General features: G+C 39.5%; 1 protein-coding gene across 1 annotated transcript in view; it reads left to right on the forward strand.

Annotated features, from left to right (window-relative positions):
* The window catches only part of LOC148898669 (transmembrane protein 132C), a 128932-nt gene extending 114699 nt beyond the window's left edge, over window positions 1–14233 (forward strand). The window contains exons 8-17 of the mRNA XM_088993477.1: window positions 4455–4672; window positions 5289–5352; window positions 6122–6253; window positions 6508–6585; window positions 7580–7642; window positions 7861–7992; window positions 10656–10784; window positions 11468–11764; window positions 11834–12087; window positions 13018–14233. Coding sequence (XP_088849603.1) covers window positions 4455–4672; window positions 5289–5352; window positions 6122–6253; window positions 6508–6585; window positions 7580–7642; window positions 7861–7992; window positions 10656–10784; window positions 11468–11764; window positions 11834–12087; window positions 13018–13597 — 1947 coding nt within the window. The 3' untranslated portion in view covers window positions 13598–14233. The remainder of the gene's footprint in view (window positions 1–4454; window positions 4673–5288; window positions 5353–6121; window positions 6254–6507; window positions 6586–7579; window positions 7643–7860; window positions 7993–10655; window positions 10785–11467; window positions 11765–11833; window positions 12088–13017) is intronic.
* The last annotated feature ends 958 nt before the right edge of the window (window positions 14234–15191 follow it).

Genomic DNA, 15191 nt, shown 5'->3' on the forward strand with positions numbered 1-15191 from the left:
ATTATTATTATTATTATTATATATATTATATATATATTATCGGAATAATAATAATAATAATAATAATAATAATAATAATAATACCTTTCATTTATAAGTGCCCTTCAAAACTTTCAAGGACACTTTGCAGTCACAGGATTAATAATAATAATAATAATAATAATAATAATAATTATAATAATAATTACAACAACAATAATAATAATAATAATAATAATAATACTCATCATCATCATTATCATATCATAATGTTACTATTACAGTTACTGTTACTACTACTACGACTACTACTACTACTACTACTACTACTACTACTACTAATAATAATAATAATAATAATAATAATGCCAATACTACTACTACTACTAATAATAATAATAATAATACTATTACTACTCCTACTACTACTACTACTACTAATAATAATAATAATAATAATAATAATAATAATAATAATAATAATTATTATTATTATTTCATTTATAAGCGCCTTGCAAAACTCTCAAGGACAATTTCCAGTCACATGATAAGTAATAATAAGATTAATATAATAATAATAATAATAATAATAATGAGCACAAGAATAATAGATTCATTTTAGAATTCTTTTTTTTGTTGTTGTCTTTTTTTGGAAGACACCAAAGTGTCTTTGATATTGACAAAAAAACCATTGGCTTCACCTTTTTTTGGAAGATTTTCCCCAAAATGAGTGTCAAAAAGTCACATGAGTCGGTCGCTCAGGTTGATTAGGAAGTGCAAATCGTACGGCAACGTTGACGTTGTGTCACACGGCCAGCGCGACATTGTCGCGTCCTCGGATTCATTAGTGGCCGCCTTGTATTTCCGGTGGCGTTGTCGTGCCTGATTTGCTCGGATGACGTTGATGCGCGTGTGCGATGTTGCTACACGGACGGACACGAAGGCTGATTAACGATTGATCCCAGCGACATTTAATAAAGCACTCGCCAGATCTTAGAGTGCGTGCACGCGTGGCGTCCTTGCAAAGTATGCCTGTGCGTGTGCATGTGCGCATCTGCGCACGCACACCTTTGACTGACTGGAACAGTATGCGTCGCTTTTGCAACCCCGCCACACCCCATTAAGTAGAATGGCAGTTAAAATGAAGCCTTGTTTGTATTCATTCATTCATTCATTCATTCATATGTATGTATATATGTTAGCTCGATATCTGTTATATAGCTATTAGATAGCTGGCTAGCTTTCTATCTGTTTGAGTTATTCCGCGTTGAGTGAACGCTGGTGCATGTGGCTGTTCCCAGGTCCCCATAAAACATCATTTTCTACGAAATAAGCCTTAAAACTATACAAAATATACCTTCTTTTATGTATAATAAATGTGCTATTGGATTATAGTTAAAGAAATAATCTGTACAATGTAGCAGTAGAAACCTTAGACTCAACAGAAAAAAGTTAATTCCTAAATTATATCGGTCTGGAGTTATCTTAGCTTGAAATGGGGGTGGATGTACAAAATACAATAAACATAATTAAATTGCGCTTTAACAACAGCTGAAGCAGGAACAAAGCGCTAACATGGGAAAAGGGAAATTCTGCCCCACTTGCGGAAAACATTTCCAGAGGTATGACCAGCGCTTTATCGGCCCCCAAGCATGAAACAAAAAAAAAAAAAACAACAAATTCGGGAATGATTGTATTTTATTTATTACAGTACCCATGCTTGTCTGTGACTGTAAAGTATACTTGAGAGCTTTGAAAGGCGCTTAAAATGTCATGTATTATTATTATTATTATTATTATTAATGTTGTTTTTGTTGTTATTATTATTATTTGTTTATTTGTCGTTATTATTATTTATTTATTATTTGTTTATTTATTATTTGTTTATTTGTTGGTATTATTATTATTATTAATGTTGTTGTTGTTATTATTATTATTTATTTATTATTTGTTTATTTATTATTATTATTATTATTTGTTTATTATTTGTTTATTGATTATTTGTTGGTATTATTATTATTATTAGTGTTGTTGTTGTTATTATTATTATTTGTTTATTTATTATTTGTTTATTTATTATTATTATTATTATTATTATTTGTTTATTATTTGTTTATTGATTATTTGTTGGTATTATTATTATTATTATTATTTTTATTATTATTATTATTATTATTATTATTATTATTATTATTATTATGCTAAATAAAATTTTCTCTCTGTTGTTTTGGCCAAAATGTCCCCAACGGCCCCACATCGCCACCAATTTTCAAAATAAACTCTCCCAACTTGTACGGCGACAAAGTCCGCTTGGACTGGCTTGAACTCGGTACGATTTTGTGTACTTTGATCTCTTTGTCTCATTTAAATAACGCCGCGTGACAAATCAACACACACACACACACACACACACACACACACACGTGTTCAGTTGCAAAGTCTAACACGCGCAACCCGCGCTGAGGCCACGCAAAGCAGACATATTGGGGCCAGCCTTGACTTATATCCCTATGCTAATAAGGCCGCTAAATCAAACACACACACACACACACACCTTTTATTATTTAAGCCCACTCGACGGGTCTGAGAAAGAGCCAAAAGAGAGCAAGTGTTTGAAGCTAAAACCAAGAAGTCAATTGTGTTTTTGCCGACTTCCTACAAGAGGAGACGAAGGAGAGAGGGGCCATTTTTAAAAAAAAAAAAACTGTTAGCTAGTCATCAAGTCGACTTCACGGTGTCGGGAGTGGCTCACACCCATCTGTTTATTATTAATTTGTTTAGTTATCTATCTATCAAGCGATATATCTATCTCTATATCTAGCTAGCTAGTGAGCTAACAAGCTATCTATCTATCTATCTATCTATCTATCTATCTATCTATCTATCTATCTATCTATCTATCTATCTATCTATCTATCTATCTATCTATCTATCTATCTAGCTAGCTAGTTAGCTATCTATCTATCTATCTCTATCTATCTATCTATCTATCTATCTATCTATCTATCTATCTATCTATCTATCTATCTATCTACCTATCTACCTATCTATCTATCTATCTATCTATCTATCTATCTATCTATCTATCTATCTAGCTTGCTAGTTAGCTATCTATCTATCTATCTATCTATCTATCTATCTATCTATCTATCTATCTATCTATCTATCTATCTATCTATCTATCTAGCTAGTTAGCTATCTATCTATCTATCTATCTATCTATCTATCTATCTATCTATCTATCTATCTATCTATCTATCTATCTATCTATCTATCTATCTATCTATCTATAGATAGATAGATAGATAGATAGATAGATCAAACAACATCTATATAGATATCTATATAGATATCTATATAGATAGATAGATAGTTAGCTAACTAGCTAGCTAGCCAAAAACTTCCCGCGATTGCTTTTTTTCGGCACCGCCGGATGAAGTTTGCCAATCTTATTTTCTTCTTGTTGTTCTTTTTGCACACTTGTTGAAGTGCTGAGGCCGTCGCTTTTTCCTTCCTCACATCTCGCTTTTTGTCGCGGTGGCGGTTGCGGTGGCAAAGCAACCCAGATTAAAGCCATTCTTCAGTGTCCTCAAAGCTCGCACTCAGCAACACGCACGAACGCAGACACGCGGTCACTGTGCGGGTGACGGGGGTCGGGGGCTGCTGTTGTACGCAGTGGTTTTACTTTATTTCCGTTCACTTTATTATTGCTAACTGCAAAAGTCACTCAATTTAGTATAAAAGTAGTACTTCAAATCAACGGTTCGCAATTACAGTCAAATTTGGGTTTTTCAAACGTCTCGGTTCTCGACTAATTCGGATTTCAACACAGAATTTCAACTTTTTTATGCCTTTTTTTACAACTAAAAATTAGAGGCGCCAGCGTTCACTCAACCCGGAAGTAACAAATAGATAGAAAGCTAGTCAGCTAGCTTTCTAGCTTGATGGAATGGAGTGGTCGGTTTCATCAGCATTAAACACTTGATGAGGAACCTGAGTAGCCTTCTTCTTCCACCATTTTGAGGAATGGTCCCTTGTAAGCTTTGACAGCTTTATGGTCAGAACTGGCTCCCTCACCCTGACGAATGACACTATGAATCCCTGTACGACACTTATAGTTCTCGAAACATCCGTGGCTAGCTTTGAAATCATCAATGGATGACGAACTTCCAGGTTGCCTCTTGACGATATCCAAGTGAAGTCAACGTACTTTCTCTGTTATAATTTTACCTAGTTCCTCATCAATTGTGTTCTGTTTAGCTGTGTTGATAGCTTTTTGCATCAAGTGTACAAGTGTACCCCCCCCCCTCCGCCCCACTGCTGTGTTCTTGATCTTTTCAAAATAAAAGTACAATACAGCGGACACATCGCATTGCATATTCTTTGTTAAACATCATTACGTAACCAAAACGTTTGTATTTTATTTTAATTATTGACTTCCTGTTTCAAGCATTCACGTTGTTTTTGCGTCTCAGGTATCCGGCAACTGCGACGAGGTTGTGGTGAACGGCAAAGAGATGCGCGGACGTCAGGGCATGTCGGTGACCTTTTCGTACATGCACCTGACGGCTAACCTGCGGCTCGACGTTTGGGTGCCCAAACTGCCTCTGCAGATCCACGTTTCCGACACCGAGCTCAGCCAAGTCAAAGGCTGGCGTGTGCCCATCGCCCCCAGCGCCGCCCACAGCAGGAGGTAAAGCCACTCATTTTAACACCAGAATACTTTGCTTCAAAAAAACTTTAGCCACTGAACATTCTAAAAATGTTAGCATAAAAGTTATATTTTATATTCATAATAATACATTTCATTTATACGCACCTTTCAAAACTCTCAAGGTCACTTTACAGTCACAGGATAAGCTTTTCTGTGAGTGAGTAACAGCAGTCACACGCACTGGCATTCACTCAAGCCTCTCTATTGGCTATCTATTAGCTAGCTGGCTAGCTTTCTATCTGTTTCAGTTACTTCTGGGTTGAGTGAACGCTGACGAGTTTGGCTGCCGCTGCTCACCTTCAGAAAAACTTATCCTGTGACTATAAAGTGACCTTGAGAGTTTTGAAAGGCGCTGATGAATGAAATGTATTATTATTATTATTATTATTATTATTATTATTATTATTATTATTATTATTATAAGAACTTGTTTGTGATATAGCTACTGATGGAAGGCCGTTGTGGGTAGAAAGATTTCTCTAATGACAGTAAATATTTATGCAAAAATGCCCTGTTGGTTTTCATGCTAGCTTGAACTACATGACAATGACAAAAAATACATTTTTGTATATTTGTTTGTTTTTTTTGGGGTCAGGCCGACAAGAGACAGCGAAGACGATGAGGACGACGAGAGGAAAGGCAAAGGATGCGCCCTGCAGGTTTTTTTTATTGCTTGCTTTTTAAGACATTAAAACTATCTATTTATTATCTATCTATTTACTATCTATTAGCTCTCTGGCTATTAGTTATCTATTAGCTATCTAGCTAGCTGACTTTCTACCTATTTCAGTTATTCAACGATCTAGCTAACTATGACTTATCTATTAGCTAGCTAACTAACTTTCCATCTATTTGAGTTATTCCGGGTTCAGTGAACGCTGGCGCATGTGGCTGCCGCTGCTCACCCACAGAAAAACGGATCTTGTGACTGAAAAGTGACCTTGAGAGTTTTGAAAGACGCTTAAAAATGAAATGTATTATTATTAGTATTATTATGATCATTTGCTAGCTATTTGCAAGCTATTAGCTCTGGATGGCTAGCTAGCTATCTAGCTAGCTATCTATTCAGTATCCAGCTGGCTGGCTACCTAGGTAGCTATATATTAGCTACTGTAGAATGACCTTGAGAGTTTTGAAAGGCGCTTATACATGAAATTTATTATTATTATTATTATTATTATTATTATTATTATTATTATTATTATTACCTAGCGAGCTTTCTATCTATTTGAGTTATTCCGGGTTGAGTGAACGCTGGCGCATGTGGCTGCCACAGCTCACCCACAGACAAAAAACTGATAGTGTGACTGTAAAGTGACCTTAAGAGTTTTGAAAGGTGCTTATAAATGAAATGTATTGTTATTTATTATGATGAAAACTATGTTAAACGCTAACACGTCCATTTTGATTGGATTTGATTATTTTCAGTACCAGTACGCCCTGGTGAAAGTTCTGACGCACTTTGTGGCCGAGCCGTCCGACCCGGGAGGGGAGGTTGTCCGCATGCTGGGGGCCGACTGGCAGGCCGACATCACTCACTTGGTTCTTGATCAGCTCAAGGTAGACACACTGCAGTCAATCAATCAATCAAAAAATCAAAAAAAATACATTGATGGAAATGCAATTAAGATTTGCAATTGTTTTTAAACATTCCCTCCACTGATATTTAGTTGTATATATTTTGAAAGATATTTTTTATATTTTATAAAAAATATATATAACTATATCACCGTATGGTGTACACTCAACTGGCCACTTCATGAGTTACAAATGAAAAGGGGTTAACGTTGTAAAGTTGTGGTTGTTGGATCCAGGTGGAAGACGAACGCATCGCTCGGCTGGTGGACGGACGCGTTCTGATTGGTCGAGACCTCGGCATCACCACCATACAAGTAAGCGCCACGTAGAATTTCACCGGCATTTCTCGCGCACGTCGCAGTGGACATTTGTGAGCGTGACATTTTAATTGTACATTTTTTGACGCGTTGGCCGCTATATATATATATATATATAAAGAGAGAGAGAGAGAGAGAGAAATATACATATGTAAAAATAAATAAATAAATACAAGTAAAAATAAATGAATGCATATGTAATCTATATCTAAGTATAGTATGTATATCTAAGTAAAAACTAGTAAATGAATAAATAAATAAATATGAATAAATAAATAAATAAAGTGCAAGAAATTAACAAACAAATAAATAAAGGATTATAAATATATAAGTAATTAGTAAAAATAAATAAATACATACAAAATAAACACAAAGTAAATAAATAAAAAAATATATAACATAATATATATTATATATATATATATATATAATAATATAATATAAGATATATATATATATATATATATATATATATATATACACAAATAGATAAATATACAAATAAATAAATAAGATAGATATATAAATACATATAAGTAAAACTAAATGAATAACTACATAAATTAATAAATACATACTAGTAAAAATAAATAAATACATACATAAATAAACACAAAGTAAAATAAATAAAAAAATATATATAACATAATATATTTTATATATATATATATATATATATATATATATATATACAATAAATAACTACATATAAATAAATGCATACGGAAATAAATACATAATAAATAAATACATAAATAAATATGGATATAAATAAATACATTAAGAATAAATAAATAAAAACATATAAGCAAAAATAAATAAACAAATAAATAAATACATATAAGACATTTAAGCAAAAATAAATAAACAAATAAATACATACATATATACTATATCGATATATAGATATATAAGTAAAAATAAAAAAAATACTGATAAACAAATAAATCAATAAAACCCACCAAAATGTGTCCTATTTTTTGCTTGGCAGGTGTTGTCGCCTCTGTCCGACTCAATCCTCGCAGAGAAGACGGTGACGGTGTTGGATGACAAGGTAACAAAAATGATCGAGAGAAGTGTTCTTGCGACAGTTGATGATGACCTGTGATATCGAGTAGCCATTTTGATTTTGAGGAAAAATAACATGTGAAATTAAGTGTGTCAAAATGGCGGCACTCGGTGGTGTGACCTATTCGGGCCTGATAATCATCGAAATAGAATGGAGGACTTTGGGTCTTCCAAATAAGCGGTGGTTCCTCCTCCTGCGCGCAGGTTACCATCGTGGACATGGGGGTCCAGCTGGTGGCCTCGCTGTCTTTGAACGTGGCGCCCGCCGCCGCCGGCAATTGCCAAGCTATTCTCATGACCGCCACTGCCAGTCAACTGATGAAGGTGCCTAAACAGGTATGAACACGCATACTAGGCTACTGATGGAAAACTGAAGCTTCATAAACACTTTTTTTAGATTATATACATTGAACGTTTATGTCTTCCTAAAACACAATATTCAACGGGTCCTGGAATTTGAGTAACAATGACAAAAACCCTGGCAACTGGAGTGGATACACATTTTTGCACATCGTTTGGCAGTGAATGAGTTAAAAAAAACTATCAAATACAGTCAAACCTTGGTTTTCGAACGTCTCGGTTCTCATCCCATTCGGTTTTCAACCAAAAATGTCTGCCCCGGTATACAACCAAAATTTGGTTCTCAACCAAACTGAGTGCATTTGAATGCATCACTCGACTACCCTCTGCTTCCTTTTTCGTCACTTCCTTATCTGTCACGTCTTCCTCATTGTCTCATTGTGACCGACGCATTAATATTGTTGTTGTTTTATTTTTGCGAAAATGCTGACGTATTTGGTTAAGATCTCCTGAATAATATGAATTTAAAGCAAGCAGAGGATGGTTTGAAAAGTTAGTTTGCCCAAAGACAGCTGGGATAGGTGCCAACACGCCCCGTGGCAGAAAGATAAGGAGACTTTTATGTACAGATATTAATGTTGATGTTAAAAATTGGTGAAAATAAAAGTTTGTTTTTATAGAATAATACACATGACCTGCTCTATTATTAAGTTTTTATCTGGTTTATGGGATGAAATAGTTAAAAAGTTGTTTTCTAGACTTTGAACGGATTAAGATTTTTTACATTGATTTTAATGGAAAGTGCTGTTTCGGTTTTTGAACAAATCGGTTTTCGAACAGGTTTCTGAAACGGATTATGGTCGAAAACCGAGGTATCACTGTACTTAATTTGTATCTCCTGTGCACTTTTTACGGCTTCCGTGATGGGATTATTGCATTTCTGTTGTTTCACGCGAATAAGGGGACAAAAAGATGAAAGACATGTCTTCTCCCGTGGGGCTTTTCATATCTTTCCAGCAAAACACACACACACACACACACACACACACACACACACATGAATAAATGGCAGGTCGGTGTGGAAGAAGGAAAAGCCCCGAGGTTGTAATCATCCAATCCGAAGAGTAATCCTCCACTGTGAACATCTCACGCTGCTTATCTGCCTTCCATGATAATCACGTCCTCATTAGCCGCGTGCTAACACACTCAACTACTCAACTCATGACGTGTCGTGTAGCGTGTATGTACTTATTTACGTGTATGTTTTAGCCATGCCAATTTTGCGCTCCTATCTTGTTCCCGATATGCGCTATGATTTAAAGGACAACCGACACCATTTTTTTTGGTTTCCTAACTGACATCAGAAAAACGTTTTATAGCATCTAAAATAGCCAAAACACGCCGGCTGATGTTTTTAGTCAAATGCAAAACAGCAATAAAAATGACTTCAAGTGTCCCAAAACTGCCACAAAATGAGCTCAGAACTGGGCAGATTCAGAAAGTCCCGCCCCCTTGTCCGTGACGTCACGCCAGGATACTCCTTCACAAACTGCCTTGCTCCAGAATCAAAACAATGGCTTCAGAGAGTTCAGATTCGGAGAAGATCCTTTCTTGTTACTCATCCAGTTGTGAATATAATTCAAATAGTTCTGAAGAGGAAAGCATAAATGTTTGCAATTGATTAAAAAAGTCCTTCCGTATCAATTCGAGCCGTCTGGACTTCAATGTAGCGCCCAGAAAATGCACAAGATGGCGCCCGTAATTGGTTAAAATCCGTGGTAGAAGACAGAGGGGTGGGGTTTACACACACACACACACACACACACACACACACACAAAGGAGACCACCACAATTCGAACAAGCACATGAACGTCAGATGTTGAGAAGAGAGAGAAAGCTCTGACAGCGCTCCAGAGTAAAAAAAAAAATGACACGGTGGAAAGTGGATGTTTGCCCGATCGGTTTGCATGGCGATTGCTCTCTTTCACCAGGTCAGCTCACAGTTAGCATACAGTGTGACTAAATGAGTAAACATGCATCAAACTTCCGCTATCCAAGCGCCGAATCGCTAACTCTGGTTAGCTTCATCGTTCGCCTCCGCTGGTGCTCGACTGCTTTGCTCCGTTGGAAATGGGCTGATTTGTTTGCTGTGAATTTGTTTCAACTTAACACCTTCTTTTTACGTGTTACCACAATTGGCTGCGACACACAACAATTCACCATGGCGTTATTGATGTACTTTTACCTCTAATTTCGCAATCAACACAGTGTTTTCAGACCAAAAAAAAGTACCCAAAATGCATTGTGTGTCGCTTTGTCGGTCAGGGGCGTTCCCTACGTGACGTCACTTTGGTCATCGTCATCAACTCGAAAACAAGACTTTCTGGATATTCAGCGCGAGTCTTAAAAGGTAAAATATAGCGACATGCGCTGGAATCTTTGTCAAATGCGCTCAGTAGAAGTCATTTGAAGTCATTTTACAAATTATGGACACAACCTTTAAAGCTACATGCGCTTACCTCAAATGGAGGCAGGAAATAGCTTAGCTTGCGAGCGTGACAAAAAAAAAAAAACGTCTACCTTTGTATTATTACGGGTACGTTAGTGACGTTCCATGTGACACGAGGAAGGTGATATCTCCAGCGGGTGGCGCCGCGCCGGAAACGTGTTCAATGTGTTCCTTGCGATTCCATTTCAGGAAGCGGCCATTAGCGCTTGGATCCACTACAGCGATGGCTCAGTCACGCCGCTCGATATCTACGACCCCAAAGATTTCCTACTTTCTGCGGTGTCATTGGACGACGACGTCGTCTCCGTAACCAATCAGGTGGGAGCTTCTGTTTCTGCAATTTGTCCTCCAAATGGTCGAATTGTTGTCGCAACTCGTGTCCATCATGGCGGCCATGTTGGTTAGCTACCTTGTTGTTGGTTAGTTACTTTGGTATTTAGTTAGCTTGTCGTTAGAACTGGCTGCCTCACCATGACAAATGACACTATGAATCCCTGTACGACGCTCAAAGTTCTCGAACCATCCGTGGCTTGCCTTGAAATCATCAATGGAGGACGAACTTCCAGGGTGCCTCTTGACAATATCCGAGTAAAGTTGCCGTGCTTTCTCTGCGATAATTTTACCTAGTTCCTCATCAATTATGTTTTGTTTAGCTGGGTTTAGCCCAAGGATCACAGTTCAACAGGCTGGTTTTGTTTAGCTCAAAGTGAGCCCAAGATGAAACTTTTAAACAGGATAACGTCTATTTTATCTCGCTAACAGTGAGCCTGTTAGTGAGTTAGCAATTTAGTTTGTCTGTGATTTCCACCAATTGCTCGCCGGTCAGTTTGTTAGCCAATCAGAAAGTTGGTGAGTCAGTTTGAAAGCCTATCACTCAAACAGCAACGAATTAGTCAATCGGTTAACTTTTTAGCTAGCCGCTGGACAGGAAGTGGCTCGTCAATCGGTTAGTTTATATATCAGACATTTCGGGTCTCTAATTGGCGGCACGGCACCGGCAGGAGCAACACTGGCCGGTGGTGGTGGCAGAAGGTGAAGGCCAGGGGGCATTGGTACGTGTGGAGATGGTGATCTCAGAGACTTGCCAAAAGTCCAAGAGGAAGAGCGTGTTAGCATCCGGCGTCGGCAACGTGGCGGTCAAGTTCGGAGCCGCCCGTAGCGACGAAGGCGGCGTCACGCCGGAAGGGGGCACGGCGGCGGACAACGACACCGAGCAGCTGAGAGTCGCAGACGTAACCGAGCGGGAGTCCAAAAGTCTGGAGGTGGCCGTGGAGCGTGACGAAGGCGCCATGAGGAAGGTGCGACGGCGGCTAAAATTCTGGCCTAAAATTCAAAAGGTCCAAACTGACTTGTCGCTACATCGCTAGGTGAGCTTAACGACCAAGAGCACCGTCACCCATCGGGCAACGGGCGGCAAAGGCGGCGGCGGCGGAGGTCTGAGCCGGACGCAGGACAATACCGGCTACCCGGCCCAAGTGGAGGTGCCCGGACCCTCCGACGGCGAGTTGAGCCAGACCACCAGGGGTCTCTCGGACTTGGAGATCGGGATGTACGCCCTACTGGGGGTCTTCTGTCTGGCCATCCTCGTCTTTCTCATCAACTGCGTCAGCTTTGCCTTCAGGTAACCGCTTCCAATATGACAATTGCAGGGTTTTGGATTTCGAAGTAGGGTTTGAAACGAGGGTTAGGGTTTCAAAATAAAGTACAGAACTAGACTTTGGCTTTTAAGTGTGGTTTCAAACTAGGGTTACGATTTCAACTTGGTCTTTACAACCATGATGAAGCTTTCGAAATAGGGTTTCAAAACAGGGTTAGCATTTTCAAGACGGGGTTTCATGTGAGGGTTTGGATTTATGTTGGGTTTGTAACAAAGATTTGGGATTTGAAAATAGGGTTTCAAAACAGGGTTAGCATTTTAAAAACAGGGTTGCAAACCAGATTTTTTAGTCGGGTTTGAAATGATAGATAGGGTTTCAACGTGGTCTTTATAACCATGATTTGTGTTTCAAAATAGAGTTTCAAAACAGGGTTAGCATTGTAAAAACGGGGTTTGAAACAAGCTTTGGGGTTTCAAATTAGGGTTCAATGTGATATTCAGGGTTAGAAAATAGCTTTAAAAATCAGGGTTACTGTTTCAAAGTTGTGTTTTGAAATACAATTGGGGTTATTATTATTATTATTATTATTATTATAGATAGAAAACTAGCTAGCTCGCTAGCTAATAGATATCTAATAGATAGATAGCGTATATATAGCAAACTCGATAGCCAGTGAGCCAGCTCGATAGCTAATAGATAGCAAATAGCTAGCCAGCTAGATGGCCAGATAGCTACCTAGCTAGATAGACAACTGGAAAGCTAGATAAATAAAAATCAGTTACAAGGTGCCAAAGAGGCCTCAACTCCACCCACTTAGTCCAAAAGCGTCAACATTTTCAGCGCAAGCTAGCCAGGACGAGTTTGTAAGGGTTTAAAAGTCCAACCGATGCCCATTCCCACTGCCGTGTTCTTCTTTCGTCTCCGGCCTTCCTGGCACGGGGGGCGACCTGCAGGTACCGCCACAAGCAGGTGCCCGTGCTGGAGTCGGGCGGCAACATGAACCACGCCCACGACTGGGTCTGGCTGGGCAACGAGGCCGACCTCATGGCGGACCACCCGGACCACGCCGAACCCTGTCCGGCGGCGCTACCCGACGAATGCACCACCATCATCGACCGCGGCGAGGACGCCTACGAGGAGAGCAAGTACCTCCTGAACGGGGCGGGCACCGCCTCCGCCTTAGCCGCTAGCCGGGCCGGCGCCGCCCATCGGGGCGTTACCCACAGCCAGACCTTACCGCGGTCCCTCCCGGACCCGCATCAGTGCCTTTCCGCCATCACCGCCACCCGACGCGACGCCGAGCATGTCAACAACTCCCCGAGGGCGTCCGGAAAACGCAAGCGGGTCAAATTCACCTCGTTTGCTACCGTCCTACCCAACGACCACCACCAGGGTGGCGACGGCCATTACGCCGACCCCTCGGTCCTGCTCGGCAAGGGCAACGAGAACGACATCAAGTGGGTCTGCCACGACGTCGACATGGGTCAGTCGGAAATCAGGAGCTACATGGAGAGGCTACAAGACAATTTGTGACTGGGGTGGGGTCAGTTGGGGTTAGGGGCTGGGCGGTGGTAGGTGTGGCGCCCGAGAAAATCGGCCAGATTTTGAACACCGCCCAATCGGAAATCAGGAGCGACATAGAAAGGCAGTGACACAATTGCTGACTGTCGTTCGATGGCGGGTTGGATGGACTGTCATTGGATTGTGGTCAATGAAATGACTACAGGTAACATTCAAGTTACGACCGGTGCGACATACGACCACCCGCAACGTACTCGTAGCGCAATTTTGGCCAGCCAGTATCTCGCTGTCGCACAGCAAGTGACCGTGTAATGTCACCGAAGTCCGAGGGTGTATCGGGCGACCTCTTGTAGCTTCTCCGTTAGCAGGGAGAGCGATTTTTCAAGGGTGTGTATGCATGGGAAGCCGTGCGTATTTGGGTCAGCCGAAAGCGTGTGCGCCGACACAGTAATAAAGATCGATGATACCAAATATAAAATGATTGAAATGACACTAAAAGTTATAAGATTTATAAATGAACTGTCAACATTTTGGTATATAATAGTATTTAATAGAAAACGCTCTTTAAAAAGAACAGATTGACATCGTATACTATTCTGTCGTATATAAACCTTGCGTCGGCCATTTTGAATACTTTTCGATTTACGACCGTTTGATTTCGGAACGTTTTGTCGGAACATAACTTCGATGTTACCTGTATTTGTAGGGGTTAGGGGGGGGGGGGCGTCAAGGAGTTCTGGTACCCATCAGGAACCAGCCATGTGGTTCTACGTGAATCCACCAAGACAAATCTCCCGTGGATAAAAGCGAACTCGAAGGATGGACGAAAAAGACTGACCGAGAATGTTGCGCAACACAAACAGGAAGTGGATGAGAATTTCATGCAATAAGAGACCCGAATTCAAAATGAGTCAGTCAAACGAAACCATTTGGACGACCGTTCCGGGACGAGTGGACAAAGCGACCCAGACGGCGCAGGAAACCGCTGTGCTTTTCAAAATAAAAAGCAATTTTATTTTGTAAATTTATTTATTGTCGGGTTCTGGTTGGATGTTTAAGGTTCTCTCTTTTCAGTGGGGCAAATGCGACACAACAGGCACTTGCACAATGAGCGTCAAACTACATCATGACTAGCTTTTATTTTGTAGGTTGTGACGGGAAATGTGTTGTTAGGCTTTTTTAGGACATTTTAATGAAAATAATTTCCGTCTCTTTTTGAAATCTTTATTTTCTAAATGTATTTATTGCTATGTACAATAGTTCAAGTTTTGGATCTAGGTTTGAACATGTTTTGTTTCATTTTACATGTACAGTGATACCTCGGCTTATGAACGCCTTGGCTAATGAACTTTTCGGTTCATTCGGAAAATTTGTTTTAGGAGGACCTGGGAACTGATTATTCTCATTTTAATGGTTTCCTATGGGAAATTAATGTTTGGGATACACACTTTTCGCCTTACACACTCTGTCTGGGAACCAATTAAGTTCGTAAACCAAGGTATCACTGTATTTTATTTTTTTGCCTTTGTCATTTCAAATTCACAAAATTATCGAATGACGGTGTCACTTCCTGTCTACAAAGTAAAAGATTCTGGCAAGACGTTGG

This window comes from Hippocampus bargibanti, linkage group LG04 (assembly GCF_051943395.1).
Source record: "Hippocampus bargibanti isolate YZ-2025 linkage group LG04, ASM5194339v1, whole genome shotgun sequence".
Classification (NCBI taxonomy): Eukaryota; Metazoa; Chordata; class Actinopteri; order Syngnathiformes; family Syngnathidae; genus Hippocampus; species Hippocampus bargibanti.